The sequence below is a fragment of the Prorops nasuta genome, unplaced genomic scaffold (assembly GCF_024137725.1).
Source record: "Prorops nasuta isolate Cenicafe-Biocafe unplaced genomic scaffold, Cenicafe_Pnas_1.2 PNAS00005, whole genome shotgun sequence".
NCBI classification, from domain to species: Eukaryota; Metazoa; Arthropoda; class Insecta; order Hymenoptera; family Bethylidae; genus Prorops; species Prorops nasuta.
The window spans coordinates 4,842,271-4,859,589 of NW_027116802.1; the positions used below are offsets into that span (position 1 = coordinate 4,842,271).

At 37.0% G+C, this 17,319-nt stretch overlaps 1 protein-coding gene across 2 annotated transcripts; it reads left to right on the top strand.

Moving 5' to 3' along the window:
* The first annotated feature begins 2,369 nt into the window (after positions 1-2,369).
* On the top strand, positions 2,370-16,601 carry spz3 (Spaetzle domain-containing protein 3). 2 transcript variants are annotated; one of them, XM_066727018.1, is made up of 8 exons: positions 2,370-2,844; positions 6,127-6,227; positions 6,300-7,168; positions 7,900-8,137; positions 13,395-13,519; positions 13,703-13,984; positions 14,197-14,322; positions 15,425-16,601. In XM_066727018.1, exons 3-8 carry the CDS (start codon positions 6,642-6,644, stop codon positions 15,624-15,626), a joined length of 1,500 nt encoding a protein of 499 aa, XP_066583115.1. In that variant the 5' UTR covers positions 2,370-2,844; positions 6,127-6,227; positions 6,300-6,641; the 3' UTR covers positions 15,627-16,601. The 2 variants fall into 2 exon arrangements, with proteins under 2 accessions (XP_066583115.1, XP_066583116.1); XM_066727019.1 differs by lacking the exon at positions 2,370-2,844 and adding an exon at positions 5,984-6,051.
* The last annotated feature ends 718 nt before the right edge of the window (positions 16,602-17,319 follow it).

The window sequence follows — 17,319 nt, forward strand, 5'->3', positions numbered from 1 at the left end:
ATAGGTGAGCGACTATGCGCGTGTATGTGTAATGGTCGGGTACACCACTTCAGCCAAGCCCACGCAGATATGCAATTTCAAGTCAAAATATCTATTGAGAGGCTGAAGGAAATGATAAGTTAAAATAGTTTTAGAAAGCTCTTGAAATAAGCTACAAGAATATGCAATAAAAATAGGAAGTTCCATTTGAAAAGCTCAAAGCAACTAGATTATTTTAATTAACAAAATATATTTGCATTCTTTTATTTTTGATCCTTTATCCAGGAGGGAATGCTGACAATTTTTTAATGGAATTATTATTTTTAAGTGTTATTAGAAGTGCTTGAAGATTTGTGGCAAAATCGTTACACAGGACTCTATATATATATATATATATAGATATAACTTGTGGCGTCACGCGAAAGCAATTCGATAATGAGCATCCTTAAAGAAGGATTTATTTACTACAGTTACTGTCCGTCTGCACGTCCATCCACATTGAAATGAAGGGGGCGTGATCCAGTACTCAATTATGTAGATAAGGTACAGAAGAAGGATACTGAAAAAAAGGATGATGGATCTTGGTATATGAAAGTTTGATAAATGTATATAGTACACATATACTTAACTCTTGAACGTTGAATATTTATACTGCATGCTCTTATAACTGTAGTTTCACATTAAAACTATAAGCACACAATAGGTACTGAATTCTCTTAATACTCTCCCTTCACGATCTCCCATTTGTTCTCGTTGAAACTTGCGAGATCCAGTTTCGAAATCGACGCGCACGTGACGATCGTTGCAGATCATCAGCAGGGAACGCGCACGATTTTTAAATTAACGTTGGACTCTCACTGCGAGTGAGCCATTAAAGGGGCAGGGAGGAGCTCATTAGGTCCTAAAGGTTTACGAGCCCTTTTCAGTTTTTTCTTCACCTGGAAAAACTTAATTTGTTCAACTTTGAGAATATTTTCTTTATAATTTCAAGTATACTTGATGATTTCTTCAGAATTTTCTAACCAAAAATATCTACAGTTTTTTAAATGTTTTCGGTATTGGTTCTTCGTGCTGCAGCTGGTGTGTCGTTGGTGGGAATTCCGGAGACCGCTATTTTTGTTTGAAATTAATGTGAATGTTTTATTTTTAATATAATTAATATTTTTTGCAAGAATATGAACAAAACTGCGAAGAAAAAATTAAATGTCGAACGTACTTGAAGAAGTTACAGAAAAATTTAAAACTTCTTTTATGAAAGATTTATTTGTTTCGTAAATACAATAAAAATCTAATTTCAAATAATACTTTCCCAAAAGTGTTAGTTCATATTCTAAAAAATTCAATGAGCTATCTTTAAATTATGAAAACCATCGGTCGATTATTTTTTGAGTTACTTTTCCGAATATTTGAAAAAAACCATTTTGAAAAAAATGCTCGTAAAAATGAATGTTAACAAAAACGATCGAATGAGCCGATAGAATATTAATGGTAGTTCATTTTTAATTTTAAAACATTTTCAAAATTATCTTGACATTCTTTTCTAACAATTATTGAAAAAAAAGTCAATTTTTTCAGTTTTACAATGTGGCTTTCCTTCTTAATTAAACAACCAGTCAATCGGTTCGTGCACGTCGCGGTCAACCAGTACCAATTTCTAACAACTCTATAACTCCTGCCCGACAGATATACAGGATTAACGAGACGGAAAGACCCCATTGCGACACTCTCTCATATATATATATATATATAAATTGAACTACGAAGACTTATACAAACTCGCTTTGATCCACAAACATCCTGGACCGAGACTTTCATCGATAAGAACTCAAACAATTTTCAATGCAACTCAATTCCCCTGTGCAGTTTTCTCGACAGAGCAAATTCGAGGAATTTTCTTCAATAATTCTTTTCAAGGAACCTTGCGAGTTTTCCTGAAACTGAAATGTTCGAAGAAAGGTTATACAGTTTTGCGAGTTGCACAGGATACGCATGAGTGAGATTATAAGATAAAGAAATTTGCCGAGAGTTTATTCTGATGTGTCAGGAACATGGCAGAAAGAGAGATGAATAGCGCCCAGGTGCGGCCATAATGAGAAGTTTGAAAGAGAAAGAGTGAAGTATTGGGAAGGGGGAGGGGAGCAGGATGTTAAGAAGGGGCTTGAGCTGGCGAAGAAGAAGGCGGGGAGAGGGGTGGTAAAGCGAGAAACGGAAAGTGAGAGAGGCTGAGGACCGCAAGCAACGTACCGCACCGCGGTACTCTTGATGATCGAGAGTGCCGAACACCTCTCGTCGTATTCGTATCCCCAATCCCCTTCTAGAGTCAGCTAAAACGCCTCTCTTCTTTCAGTTATTGCTCGTCAACGAGGCGTTTCGCGCGCGGCGCCGGACAACACGATTCTTGCGAGCGCGCGCGGCAGGCATGCACGAGTACGCTTACTCGTCAGACGCACGTGTCACCTTCAAACTCTCCCAGTTTACCAACTAACGTCGACTAATAAAGCCTACGGTCTGAGTCAACCGCATTTGGTCGCAGTAGGAGAGTCGTAGGACCTTTTCCGAGCAACAGTGATTTCACGGTCCTCCCTCGACGGAGCCACGGCGCTACTGTGCCGCTCGGCTCGGCCGCTAATAACCTAACCTAAACGCGGTTCCACTAAACTCCGGATCTCTCAGCTTTTTATCGTAACGTTTCGGCAACCCATTAGTTCAAAGTGTCTTTCCGCCGCGTTGGCCCTCGTCGATACTGCAGTTTTAGCCGCGGAGAAAAGTGAAAGCCACCGTCCGCTCTTCGCAGACAGAGTTCAATTTTTGGTGCAAGGGCGCCGTGCAGAAAATCGCTCCACGCGATACTCGGTCGACCAACAGGTATGTAAAACCGTGTCCAGTCGATACACGAATCGCTGTGTGGAATATCACGAGATAAGATCGATCATGCTAGATTTGCTTTTGGTGAAACGCGTTTTGCATATTATCCAAAATCGAAGAAAGTGATGAGAGCGAGCGAAAGTGATGCTGATGAGAGCGAGCGGCGAAAGTGGCTGATGCGAGAGGGCCAACATGACAAAATTTTCGGGGGGGATGGGGTGGGTCATGATGCGAAAAGGTAATTTACGAGTTTGACTGAAGAGTCGTACATTTCTCGCAGGCCTATAGCAACCATATCGCGTACAGGTGTAAGATTATAAAGAGCACTTTTTCTTTTAGGGGGAGGGGGGGGGGGGGGGGGGGACGAACACGGCTTAAAAAAGTAATTTACAAATTTGACCGAGAAGCGTCGAACACATCTAATAGGTTTGTGACAACGATACCAGTTATTATAATGTACGTGTAAGAATAGGCATAGACATTGGGGCGGAGGCGATCTCTCGGCCACCCACGAGATCCTTGCAGACCCGCGCTAACGTTCGACTCTTTATTAGCGACACAATATTACGTATTCGAGGCCACCTTACCTCTTTTTTAGTAAACATTAGAATATTCATGAGAGTATCTCCCGATCTCTATCATGGCTCAATCAGCTGCTGGGAGTACTTTCTATCGAGCGATCGGGAGCTAATTGGTTAATATTCAACATCTTCTCGCGTTGCAGATGTACTAGAAGTTGACAAAGCACGTGCTCGCACAAATCATCATTGTAAATTATATAATATAAAATATAGATTATAATAAAAATGAAAACATTAAATTTCCACAATGACAGAGCATTTGGTAATTGACCAAGTGGCCCTAAATTTAATTTTATTGAGGATTATCTTCTCAAACGGACTTAATTCAACTATAAAGTTTTTTCAACATATCGAAAAAAATTAAAACCGAATGATATGAATTCTATTAGAAATTTTAATTCTTAATTTTTTATTAGTACAAAGTTATTGTCACTCAATAATAATATAAACTTATCGTAGAAGCTATATGATTAGAGCCTATTAGTATTAAAACAAAAATATATTTTTTTAATATCAAAATTTTTGAAAAATTTATCTTTAATTGTATCGAACACTATCACATAATGAATACGTAGTTTTCAAGCTGATGATTTTATGGAAATTGAATTAATTTGTTTTTCGTGTAAAATTGCAAAAATTAAATAACCGATCAAAATTGAGGATGTTTTCAGACTTTTCTAGTTTTTTTTTTCTGAAAATAGCAAATACCAAATAACCGATAGCATGTGTAGATCTTTCGATCGGAATTAAAGGATTAAAGGAGTGGTTCCAATAATCAATAAATACAGTAGCTATGTTGTACACACATGGTGAACATTTACACCTACGTATTATAGTTCCAAGAAGCGAGATTTGACGTTGCGAGAATTTAAGTGATCGTCAAAACCTAATTGCGTATACCTTACCTATTGCACAACTGTTTTGCCCGCGGTGAATGTTGCGTGGTGAATTCAAACCGGACGCCAAATTTTCCTTCCTCAACCTATATATACAATGTCTCAATACTCGAGTCAAAACTTTAATCCTTTATTAATTTATATATTATAATGATCTTTAAACATTTGAACAAAGTCTTAGTTATTCCTATATTTAGTTTTATAAAATAAATGCTACTTTATTCTTTCAGAATACTTTCTCAACCTTAAATTCAATATAAAATACTTTCACAAAAAAATAAGAAGCAAAAAATAGTGTCTCGATGCACGATAGAGTTTTATAATAGGCATTTGAGAAGATCCTCAACGTAGGATGTTTTAGGATTAAAATCAAGTTTTGTAAGGCTATAATAAAATTACGAAATCCTAGGACCTGTTTTATACTCCTTTAAAATCTGCTCTAATTAGCGACGTCAGAAAATTGTGATAGTCAGCCATTGGTAATATTGAAGTTTTTTTTAGAATTTTTCGCAGATTAACTTTAAACTATAGAGATGGTCTTTGCTAATACGTTGCTAGATATATTGCTAATTTGGTAAATACTATTATTTATGTAACATATGTAGGTATTTATGTCTAGCTGCTTTCTTCTAAGCATTTGAATTATATAGTATATATATGTGTGTGTGTGTCTGTTTAATACACCTTTAGTTCATGATTTTACTTAAAAGAAGAGTTTCGTATAGATTTAACGATAATTGAAGTTTCAATGCGTGTTATTTCATTGGTATGTAGAGTTAAATCTTATACTGTAAATTTTATATAAACAAATTTTTTTCTTTAATAGTGCAAAAAATGCTATTTTCATAAAATTTGTAAGTTTTTTATAGCAAGTATCCTTAAAATTGATAAATTTACTATAGTTTTACAATCTTGTAGTTGGCTTAAATGATTTCAAAAGAGTAAAGTAAACAGATATCAAAATATTTCCATGAAAAATAAAAAGTAGATAAAGTACAGTCAAACTTCGTGAAAAAGATGGTAGTGTTTCAGCTTTTTAAAAATTATTTGTTGTTAAAACACTACAGTGTCTCTTGACTTTAACAGAACCAGTTTAATTATAAAAATGGGTGAAATCTTCAGTATGTGACTAACTTTAATAATTATCATGGTTTATTAAAAAAAAACCTTCAAGAACTCCATGAAGCCTTTATCAGAAAAATTTCCTGGAATTATTAAAGAACTAAAATGTCAAATTTCAGGGGGGGGGGGGATCTTACTCATTCCCTCCTTTTCAATCTCAGTTCCTATATGCTATTCATTCTAAATTGGTGAGCAATTAGGAGCGAGTCTTCTGAACCTTTGACACAAACACAAAAAATACTATTCTCTCTCATAAAAACTTTCAACAATTCGCTCATTCTCCAAAACTCGAATGTTTTTATTATAACGCATGCGCTATACCTGGACTTTCGTAAACAGCATTTCTATATGTGTTACATAATTGAATAACTTTACCGTTGGTATTAGCCAAGTGGGTTCGTGGAAAAATTCTATCGCTCGTCCAAGGGATTCCTAGGATTCTTCAGTCGCAGTGTTTCTACCGATTTTATTACGTCGAAAGCTTTAGCGCTTACGCACCGGAAGGAGGTGATTCACCTCTGGCATCTCATTAAAAACTTTATAGATATGCACCTATACCATTTTATCCCCTAGAATTGTTATAGAAAAAATATTACTACTAGACCAAAGTAATTACAGCGTTATCTATTTACTCCATTTTTCGATAATCCGCGTACTAAAATTATTTTATCCTTTTATTGCAGAAAAGAAGACGATACTAGTCGATCCTCCGGCAGAACGGCGATCCACGGGTATAAATGACCGGAGGCTGAACAGACAATTAAATTCCATGATTAATTATGTGGTATGTAGAATTTCAATTAAAATCAGATAGAACAACTAACCCATTTACAACTGACCTGTATAACATTTTCAGAAAATTCAACCATGCTTGCATGACCTTTCCACGTCCATGACAGCCCGCACCAGCGGGTTTATCATGTACGCGCAACGGAAGCGAGATAGATCGATCAATCGTCGAACAAAGATCAACTTGTAATTTCCTGATCGAGCGACCTTGAAAGAATTACGTGCTGTGCCAGATAAATTATACAAAAACAGTATAATCGATCCGAAAGTTTGGTCCTCCTCACGAACCAATCATAATCGGATATCAATATCTGTATTAGAAATACCGCCTGACGTATTTAGCAAGCCTTCATAAAAGTGTCAAGCGTCTGTCTCTCAAACCTAAGCTCCTTCTGGATACATCGAAGAAATGGCTCTGCTAGCCAATTTCAGTCTTCCTTACCAATCCCCAGCGACGCCGTCTCCATTTCTCTACACCGGAAGTCACACCACGGTCAACAATCTCAGACTGAACGCAATTTTGCCACCAGCGCCATTACCGGATTATAATAATCCAGATCCGTATCATAATCAACCGTACATACCACCGGTGAGATATCAGCAGCAACAACAACGTCATCATCATCATCACCACCATCAGCAACAGCAGCATCAGTCGCAGAACGTTCAAAACTCTCGACACCCGATCGAGCAGCGAAGTCAGGATCTCTACATCGAGCATTCGTCCTTATCCTCGCAGGATACTCGTTACGTCGACTATAATCAGGATTTTAGGCGGATCCAACCCAGACAACAGGAAACCCACCCCCCACCAGTAGAAGTGCATCAGCCAAAGCAGCAACACAATAGCCAGCAACATCAGGACACTTCGAGCGATCCTCGGAGAGACTCCAGGATATCCCAGGATCAGGATAACTTGCCTGATAGACCCACTGGGTAAGCAGCAGAGCGAATGATGTAGATTATCAGTTATTTGATGAAATGCGGAGGGACGTAGTCGCGAGGAATCATAAATACAAGGTGGACAATTGCGTTATATCGGCGTTTACAGGATTATTGAGAGATTGCTGTACTGGTTGCTTTATAAAAATTGCACGAATTTCCATGAATCGAGGATGATGTACGTCGCGTTATATCGCGTACGTGGTGCATTTGCATGCGAATGGTAGTTTTTTGCGATCGAAGGATGCGGTTCGCTCGATGACGTCAGGGGATTAGCAGCAGCCGGTTATTTAAGTTAATTTGGCGGTTAATTAGGGCGCGGAGCTTCGTTCGCTCAAATCGAATTGATTCGATTCGAATTTATATGTATATATGTATATAGTGTAAGAGCAATGTAATGATTTTCGTTGGCTCGAGGGGAAAGCTGCGAGGGTCTCCTTAATTCCTCTTGTGTAATGATAACTCGCGTGGTTGACGGTCGTTCGAAATGTGTCTTTGCATTCCTGAACGAATTCTGTCGAATTCCAGTCATAAGCGAACGTGACTTGTTTTTATTTATCTGCATGACGAGCGAGTAAGTAATTATGTCATGAAACGCGTATATGTATTCTCTGAATGCATTCCTTAATTTAAACTGTCTCGCTCGCTTGTGCTGCGAAATTGAAAGCTGCGATCCAATAACGATTTTAATTGCTATTTTCTCATCCGTGCTTTCTGTTTTTAAGGTACACGAGAGTGAATAGCGGCAGTTATGGAGCGCCGGGTACAAAAACATCGGTGCACGCTGTAATAGATTACGATGACGATTTCGAGGATTATTATGACGAGGATGAGCAGGATGTGCCCAGGGACGCGCAAGTTACTCCCATTCAGGGGCCTATTTTTTTGAAAAATGGATCGGTACCCGTTCTACCTCTCTACCCATACCCGCAACTCAATAATGGAAGTTTTCTACAGATACCGGTGAGTGACCCTGTATATTCCAACCGAAGTCGTTTCTCTTTGAAATTGTATCGCGAAGAATCGGAAGAAAAATATATACTATACGACGATGAGATTGTTATTCCTATTCAGGGGCCTATTTTTTTTCTTTTTTTTTTTTAATGGATCGGTATCCGTTCTACCTCTCCACTCAAATTCGAAACTCGGTGACGAAAGTTCTTTACAAATACCGGTGAGTTATCTTCTATATTCCAACTGAAGTTGTCTCTCTTTGAGAATACTGCGGAGAATCGGAAGAAAGTAACCTGGAGCGCAGCTGAGAATTAAAATTAGAAAAAAAGGATTTGATCCGACGAGGGAAATTCTGAAAGAGTCCATTTGCATTCCGGACGAGCAAAGCCAACATGGATTTCATGTGTACACGTGTTGTATAATACAGAGCCACGTCCGCGTGATTAACATAGTATATAACGCACGCACGGAATTCCTAAAACAATATTTCGTCAGGATTGAACTATATTTATGCATCGACCTTGCGCTAAGCGGATATCGGAAGCCTATCGACTGTGAAAGTTTTCACGGTTTATAAACCGTATCGTAGTGGCGAGCGGTCGCGATCCAATTACGAAAATCGAGGTCACTGATCAGCCACGTAAGCTTATTCGCTTAAACGTTTCCTAGACTTTTCTCGTGCATACAACCACGTGTAGAATATTATTACGTGAGTTGGTCCAATCGGAACATTTGTTAAGACTCTCGAGTACATATATAATAAACCTGATAAGCTGATGCGAGACAAAAAATCAAAGTCGCTGATCAGCCTCGTAAGCTGATTCTCTTCAACATTTTCTGAACATTTCTTGTACGACCGTGTGTAGTAAAATGTATCCTTTGAAGCGATTGAAAAAATGAACAAACTTTAAAATAAACGTGAATAAATTAAAGAGACAGGTAATCAAGATCACTGATCAGCCACTGAAGCTAATTAACTTAAACGTTTCCTAGTCTTTTTTTATACAACCATGTGCAGAAAAAAATATGTTCTGGAAAAATTTTAAAAATTGTCGATCCTTTCAATAAACGTGGGTAAACCAAAGGGACGAATCTTTAGATTTCCTATAATATTCTGGAGATTTTTGGAAATTTCGGGACCGTTTGAGGGTCAGAGATTTCAGCTTTGATGCAAAGCCTTCTCCGAGAGACTCGTACTTGAAACTCGTTGAGAATGGCGAGCAACATTCGAAAGGTGATCGAACGCGGTGACCGTGGCTACAGGTTCTCATACACGTATAGTTGTGTACTATATAGACATACCTATACAATACTGTATGTATATATATATGGATAGTCTAGCGGTTGCAGATAACTGACATTTCGCCAAGATCATCTGATCCAACACGCAAGTATCTTCCTTATTGTTGTTAGCCATCGTTACTTGCGTCGACGAAACGATATAAAGCGAATTTAGTATTGCGTGTACTACATATATATATATATATATATATATATTGGAACACCTGACCAGGCACAGTTTCGTGCACCGCGTTCATCAGAGCAAATGGAATTTACAGCGTATCGATGCCGCTACGCCACACCACGCCAATCCCCTCTCCCTTTAAGGTCAGCTACCCATACCTTTCACGCTCTCTGGCATTGAGACGGTAACCTTTCGACCTTAGAACGGAACAAAACCAGATTTCTTTCATTTCGAAATATTTTTAATACAGCTGAAGAATGCTCGCTGCGTTAAATGAAATAAATGTTGCTCCGCAACACTTTATGCATCAGTTTAGGTATATAAATATATATTGGATTCTTCCTGCTCACACACGCACACACAAATCAGTCGAGATACTGTCATTTCGTGGCTACGAAAGATTTTTTCGAAAGGATAACAAGCTTTACACCGTCATATGCCATCATCGCATAATAAATCAGACTACGATTCGCTGAGATTCGCTAACCTCGTACCTTTGCATTCTTCCAAGAAAGATTTACCGTCTATATAGACGGGTGCTCTTCAATTCAAAGCGTTTTACAATCTTAGCCCGTTTTCTTCGAGCAAGAAATATAATTTACATGGAAATAACAACCGAACGTTATATTTTTTTGGTAAAGTCAATTTGTTACGTTGTTGAAAAGTTAATAGCGCTATCAAACTAGCAACAAGTCGTTGATATATGCAGAAGTCATATATTCACAGTTAATTGCATCGTTGGCCCCTTGAATTTATAGCCGCAGAAGCGACTTGGATCGAAATCTCGATTTTAAGAGAAATACACCTTCGCTATATCTTCTGCCTCTGATACTTTTCGATATGTATATGTATATAGTATAATCGTTGAACTTGAAACGATCGAAACTTTTATTATCTCCTGCTAATTCAGTTTTTAGGGACTTTGTATTCTTTATATAACATGGATTACTAGAATAAATTATATTATTCTTCTATATCATAATGCACACGAGTTTTTAAATAAGAAACTCCGCGGATAAAATTTGCATCGATTTGCATGATTTTCTGATTATTTGTCCCAAAGTTTGCAAACAAGCTGGAAAAGTTGGAGATCGTCCTTGGTGGGTTGAAACATCGACTACACTTGCGAAAGAACGGTATAGTTGCGGCTATTTCTGGCACGCGAACGATCGTCTAATCAGCTCAACGTCGATATTATCCTGCAGAAGTGAGAAGGTTTGGTGATCCTGATGTAAGAAGAAATTGCTTTAACGAAATTTCATTCTTTTACCATCCGAATTAGCTTTTTTCGAAACTTGAAAGTCTTCCATATACTGGCATATCATTGCTATCGTTCGTTGCTGAATTTCATTTCTGATGACGGTGACTGGTATCTTCGTTAAAATTTAATTATTAATTTTATGATTATGATTAACACTGAAACTACCATTTGGTGGTCGAATGACTTTTTGCAATTGTAAATACACCTGTATAAAACATCCTCGCTACGTTTGCTGTTAAGCTATCAAGCAACGATCAATTGTTTTTCTCTTTGAAAATAACATATATATATATATATAGGCAGACAATGATCGTTATCATCTTTGTCGATAGAATAACGATGGAATAGTTTATTGAAACTGTTGTGAAACTAAACTGACTACAAATTAACATGATCGAATAGAACAAGCATTTTCACGATTAAGCGACCGCTGAAACGATTTTAATGATACACTATATACCATACCGATTACGATTGAATCTCTAACTGTAATCGAACGATCATTAGGCTACCCTTATTAGCGAGCTTCACATCATTCTAGAATAGCTTTCAGACGCTTCATCTCGCATATGTCATAATTCATCGCGTAATAGATTAATTTTATAAAGTTAATGAAATGCTTAACCAGAATAGCCAATATGTATTATACAGTATATTATTCCTGACGGCTGGTTCTATTTAATGGCAATGACCGTTCTATAGTTTTCTGTAAAATTCTACGATAGTAGACATGATGAAATAAAATGAATAGGAGCAAATAAAACACAGAGCTAAAAAACAAAGGTTATGATTTTGAAGCATTAATATGGAGAGAAAATGTCGATCAGATCTGTTTTGCAGTGTAAATGCAATGCGTAATATGTATTATATAATATAGTATCTATATACGTCTATTTTCTCTCTACGAATGCAACTGTCTAGCATAACATATCCTAGTGACGTGATTCGACGACAAGCGGCCGATGCACCGCGCTTTCAGTTGTCCCCAGAGTATACAGGAACGATTCTGCCTAACAGAAATGACGCTGAATGACGCCCATGCACCAACCGTTTGACGGAGATTTTAACGTGGGCTTAGAATTCTTGAGGAATCAGGACCTATTTCCGGTTAATCAATGACTATACCTTTGTACCCTAATATTTCACTTTTGAAAAATAAAATTATTTTCAATAAATGTCCTGTTTCAGTTTTCGTTTATGGGTTTATTGGAAATCTATATTTCTTAATTTTGTGATAATTGTATGTGGAAAGAAGGAGAAAGTAAAAGCGATATTATACTCTCTGGTCTCCACGAAATCTTTTGCACGAAATTGTTCGATTTATTTTGTGAAATCTGGAGAGAATGACGATAGATAAATGGGGAGGGGGGAGGTGAAGGAAAGAAATTATTCTTAATTCTAATTGGTAAGTGAGTATATATATATATAACAGGTGTTATACGATACGGCGCGTGTCAGAGTAGAGACACGTGCGAGTAAATGCGTACAGGCACGAGGCGCCTCAGACTAATGAGATTGATACATCCGGTTGTAAGTGTTAATTATAACTAATAACTGGCTACCCAGGAGGTCTCGTTATTGGAATATCGAGAAGGAGTAATGTACCATCCCATTGCCTGTACTCTCGATATACACCTTATTTGCAATCCAGAAGAATCTTTCGACTATTAGTTATATTTATTATATATATATATATATATAGTATAGTCATGATCTTATCCTGAGTCGGAAAATAAGTTTTGGACCTTTTCATCTTTTAAGGAAACGAAGGTTCTAATTTGATAACCTTCCTTATTTTAAGCCTGTTTTAATCATCACAGTACCGCTTTAAGATCTCCCATATAGAAATTGGAGTAAAATTCAGTCGATTATAATTGAAGGGTCAAAGAAATAAAGACTCGAAAAGGAATTTACTTTTCAATTGGAAATATTGAATAACGATACTGCGGTATTTATTTAGAAAAATCGTTCAGCTATACTCTGCAGAAAACATAGTAGAAAGTACTATAGTTTAAAATAAAAGTAGAACCTTGTTTGTGTGGGGGGATTAAAAATAACATTGGTTTACTTACGTGGGTTGGTCTTATCATGATTTTTTACAGACATTTTGTCGCGTAGACATTACATTCAGGTAGGAACGAAGGCCATTATCGCGTGGGTATCAACTTAATTCTTACCCAGCTGTTCCAGCAGGACTCATAATTTTCATCGATATAAACACGCGGTTGTGGGAATCACGAAAAATGTATTGTTAAAATCGAATTATGCAATTGTATTATAGTATTATTTTAATACTACTTATATACACTTATATATCTTTATAATGTAATCAAGCGCTCTGCGATAATAAGACTAATTTTTTCATTATTTCGCTTTTAAAGTCATTGTTTTCATTTGAACACACACAAGTAACTGCTTCGTAAATTTAATAATAATAATAATCTATGCTTTTTGTCGTTGTCTCGATAGATATACGTATATAATTTCACTGATAAATTCTAGTAAATACATTTGATAAGTTGAACCTTGAAAATTTGCAGATTCTTTGGACGGCATTATCGGTTGCTTTGGGAGTCGAGCTGAGAGGTGACCTAGTACGTGGCGCGCCGTGTATCAAAAGATACCATCAGCTTTTCTGTCCAACTGCCGGAAACACCTACCCAATGTAAGTGAGAAAGTGCTGAACGTAGTTCTTTGCTACGTAATTTCTATTAAAAACCAGAATATGGTCGTTGCATGCATGGCAGATTATCATTCGTTTGAAAAAATAATAATAAACTTTAGGACTATATATAGCTAATCGGAATTAAACAAGCCTATACACGAATACGAATTTCTTTTCTCTCAGAGAAAGAATAGAGCGTTTTATAGACGAGAACAAAGCGTTGATGAAAAGAATGTACGGTGACTTTGAGATGACACCAGAGACACGACACAGGACGCGGCGAAAAAGAAGCAAAGATTTCGATGGACGCGATTCACCGGATGGAGGTCCCAAATTTCCAGGCGAGGAATTGAACGGAGAAATGGGTCAAACGAATGCAGGTGATTCGTTCTTTGGGAATACTGCGGGAAGTGGCAGAGATGCCAGGCAATCCTTCGGAAAGACTCGTACTTCCGACAGTGGGAGGTAAATATAGCTAATACCTAAGGTATTCGAGCAAATCTGGCGTGGTTTTGTTAAGAGTGGATATCTGTAATATATGCTGGGAGAGATATGTAATTCTATTAAATTTAATCTATTAAATCTACAAGTTCATGATTGCTTTCTGTTAACGAAAGCAGCCTCTCAGGATTAGCACCGGTATATAACAGTGTGTGCAATGTAATTTCACTTTTTAGGATCGATGCTTGCGAATCGAAGGTGGAAATCGTGACACCCTACTGGGCTAGCAACAGTGCTGGAAAAATCCGAGCGATCGTGAACACGCAGCACTTTGAGCAGGCCATTCACCAAGAAGTCTGCTCGTGAGTAGATTCGAACATATAGGGTTTGACAGTTAAAATGAATTATAGTATACAGTGTCCCACGAACGATGACCATGCCAATACCATCGGATAGGGGACAAAAATCTAAGCAAAAAAGTTTTTACAACTTTTTTGCTAGCACTTTTGGTTAAATAGTTATTTGCAATTAAAGATTATCGATTATGGTAGTTCCTTTCTTAAAGAGGAAGATTGTTTTGATCGCATTATAAGAACAGAAATGCTAAGATTCTGGGAATTAAAATACTAGGAAAAATACAAAGCCAAACATCCACTTGAGACTATTGTTATGGTGTGTTTATATTTTGATTGTTTTTATGGCGTTGGCACTCGAAACTGCCGTTCGGCCTTTAACCACTACAATCTAGTCTCAAGTGGATGTTTGGCTTTATGTTTTTCTTAGTATTCTAATTCATAGAATCTTAGCAACCTTATAATGCGACCAAAACAATCTTCCTCTTAAAGAAGGCCTACTGTAATCGATAATCTTTAATTCCAAATAACTTTTTAATCAAGGGTGCTAGCAAAAACGTTTTTACAACTTTTTTACTTAGATTTTTGTCCCCTATCCGATGGTATTAGCATGGCTATCCTTCGTGGGACACCAGTATATAGATGTAAGAAGAAATATTTCGTTGTTATTGTGAAAGATATTGTAAATTTTAATTGCATCTTTTTGGAATACTTCACTACTTTCTATTTAAAAAGGACTTGTAGAACATTTTTACAACTCTAATAGTTAGGGAAATATTCGTTTTCGTGTATCTATGCTTTGGATGGTTTTAACTGCTGGACCCTGTATATATAGGGTCCGTCTGTTGAAACGCTTCAAAGAATTGATACAAGGAGACGTGTATCTCTGTGACTATTGGAATTATTAAAATTTTGCACACGACCTTTTTAAATGCAAATAGCAAGAAGTTTCGATAACATTTTATTGAAAATATTTGTTATAATAACAGAAATCCATGTCATTTAATATATGCTCTAGAGCGTTTTACTTTGCAGAGAATATAGAAAGTTTTATAGTGCAATTTTGCTATTAATGTATTAATCTAACGTTAAATATCCCTTTTCTTGAAAGGAAAACGCAGACGAACCGATGCACCGGTGACTGTGGTTGCGAACAGAAATACAAATGGCACAGATTGCTCGCCTATGATCCGGACAATGATTGCAAAGGAATTTTCATGGATTGGTTTCTCTTCCCATCGTGCTGCGTCTGTCGTTGCGACCCTGCCCAAACCAGCAACAAATTTCCTCCAACATCGACAAATCGAAACTAAACTTGCAACTGTGTTGAGCTGCGACGTGATCCATATAATCTATTCGAAGCTACTAGTGATAATACCAGATTTAAATTTATATATAAGAATATTGCGCGCGATTGTTAATCTCACTTGCGTAAAATCCACATTATACGATACATATTATTATTATTAGGATGATTTAAGTCATGTAGGAACAATGAAACGAAAGAAATGTCGAATGCCATATGAGAAACAAGGCCCAACATGATTACTGCTTTATAATATATAGTAGTGAGATTTTGCGAGAAAGCGTTAATTATATGTTTAATTAATGGACGTGGCCCTTGAACGAAGAGTTTCCTCCAATCCGTGTAACGAATAAGCTCGTCGCCTCGTATAAACCGGTCAACACCGAGTTCAAGGACGTTTTATGACATCGTTATTTTTTTTTTAAAGTTAAGGTAAAGTTTAGTTCTTCCTGCTGCAAAATATCGATTTGTAGGATCTCTCCTTAAAACACGTTCAATGTATACTCGTGTATTTTTATCGTTCACGTTTCTTTCCATTTTATTATTTTCTATACTTTCAAGATGATAGGGATAATTGCAGTGAAGGAGATTTAAACATACGGACTTTGCCACTCGTAACCTTCCACCGTTCGGTTCCTGAGGTCCTTCTTCAATGACATTTAATTCTCGTTACCTGCTTCTTATTCTTGTGCTGCTTAAGTAAACACGCGTGGGTGTCGCGACCGATAAATGCGCCTTCGCCGCACTGTGTGACGCCAACTCGCGTGTACATGTACCATAAAATCCAGATGGATCGGTGCGCGATTTCTTAAATGCAACCCCAGAGTATCCGAGCCATAGGAATTTAACCAAACGCGTATAGCTCAGAGTGCGTGACTCTCCTTGAACTTTTCGATAAGCTTAAGGTTTCTCGTAACACTTAGATATTCTCTTGTCGATGCTGTGATTACCATAGTTGACTTTGTAATGCCGGAAGCCAGATTATAGAAGTAATCACTACTCTTCGATAAGTTTAATGCTTAGGTACGATTTTTCGTAGTAACTTTATCGAGATCGATGCTGGGAAGACAGAGGAATAGAGATATATGAGTGAGGGTAAAACAAAATCTGTGTAACAAATGTGCCACTATTGTAATGCGTATATACAAATAGATCTGTAAGAAATAAAAAGTGTGTTTTATGCCATTTACAACATTATTTCTACATATGTATGAAAATTTTGAAGAGGGACACTACTGCTGAATATACCTACACAAAAGTTAACCGTATCTTTATATATACTAACTATAGCGCGTTAAAAATATTATATTTTACAGTCAAACGCAAATTCGCCCGCGTTAATGAATAGAGGACTCTAATCTAAGTGTAAAAGGACAAAGTAAGTTTAAGTTTCTAAAAAAATATTACATTAACACGAGCCAAGGCTTGTTTCTTTCGTTACACTAACGGTTGGACGGATTCCTGATAAGCTATCGTTTTTTTTTTAACGTTAATCTGTTTTTCTTCTCTATTTTTTCCTCTAAAATTATAATAACAACGATAAAATATTCTCGCTGACGAAAGGTCCCGAAAAGATGAATGAATAAGAATGAGTAAGTTAGATGTGGACAATGAAAGGGAAGAATAATTTAGAGGGTATATATTACAAAAGAAGTAACAATAGGCTGACTAATAATCAGGAGGATTAAGCAATTAAAGGT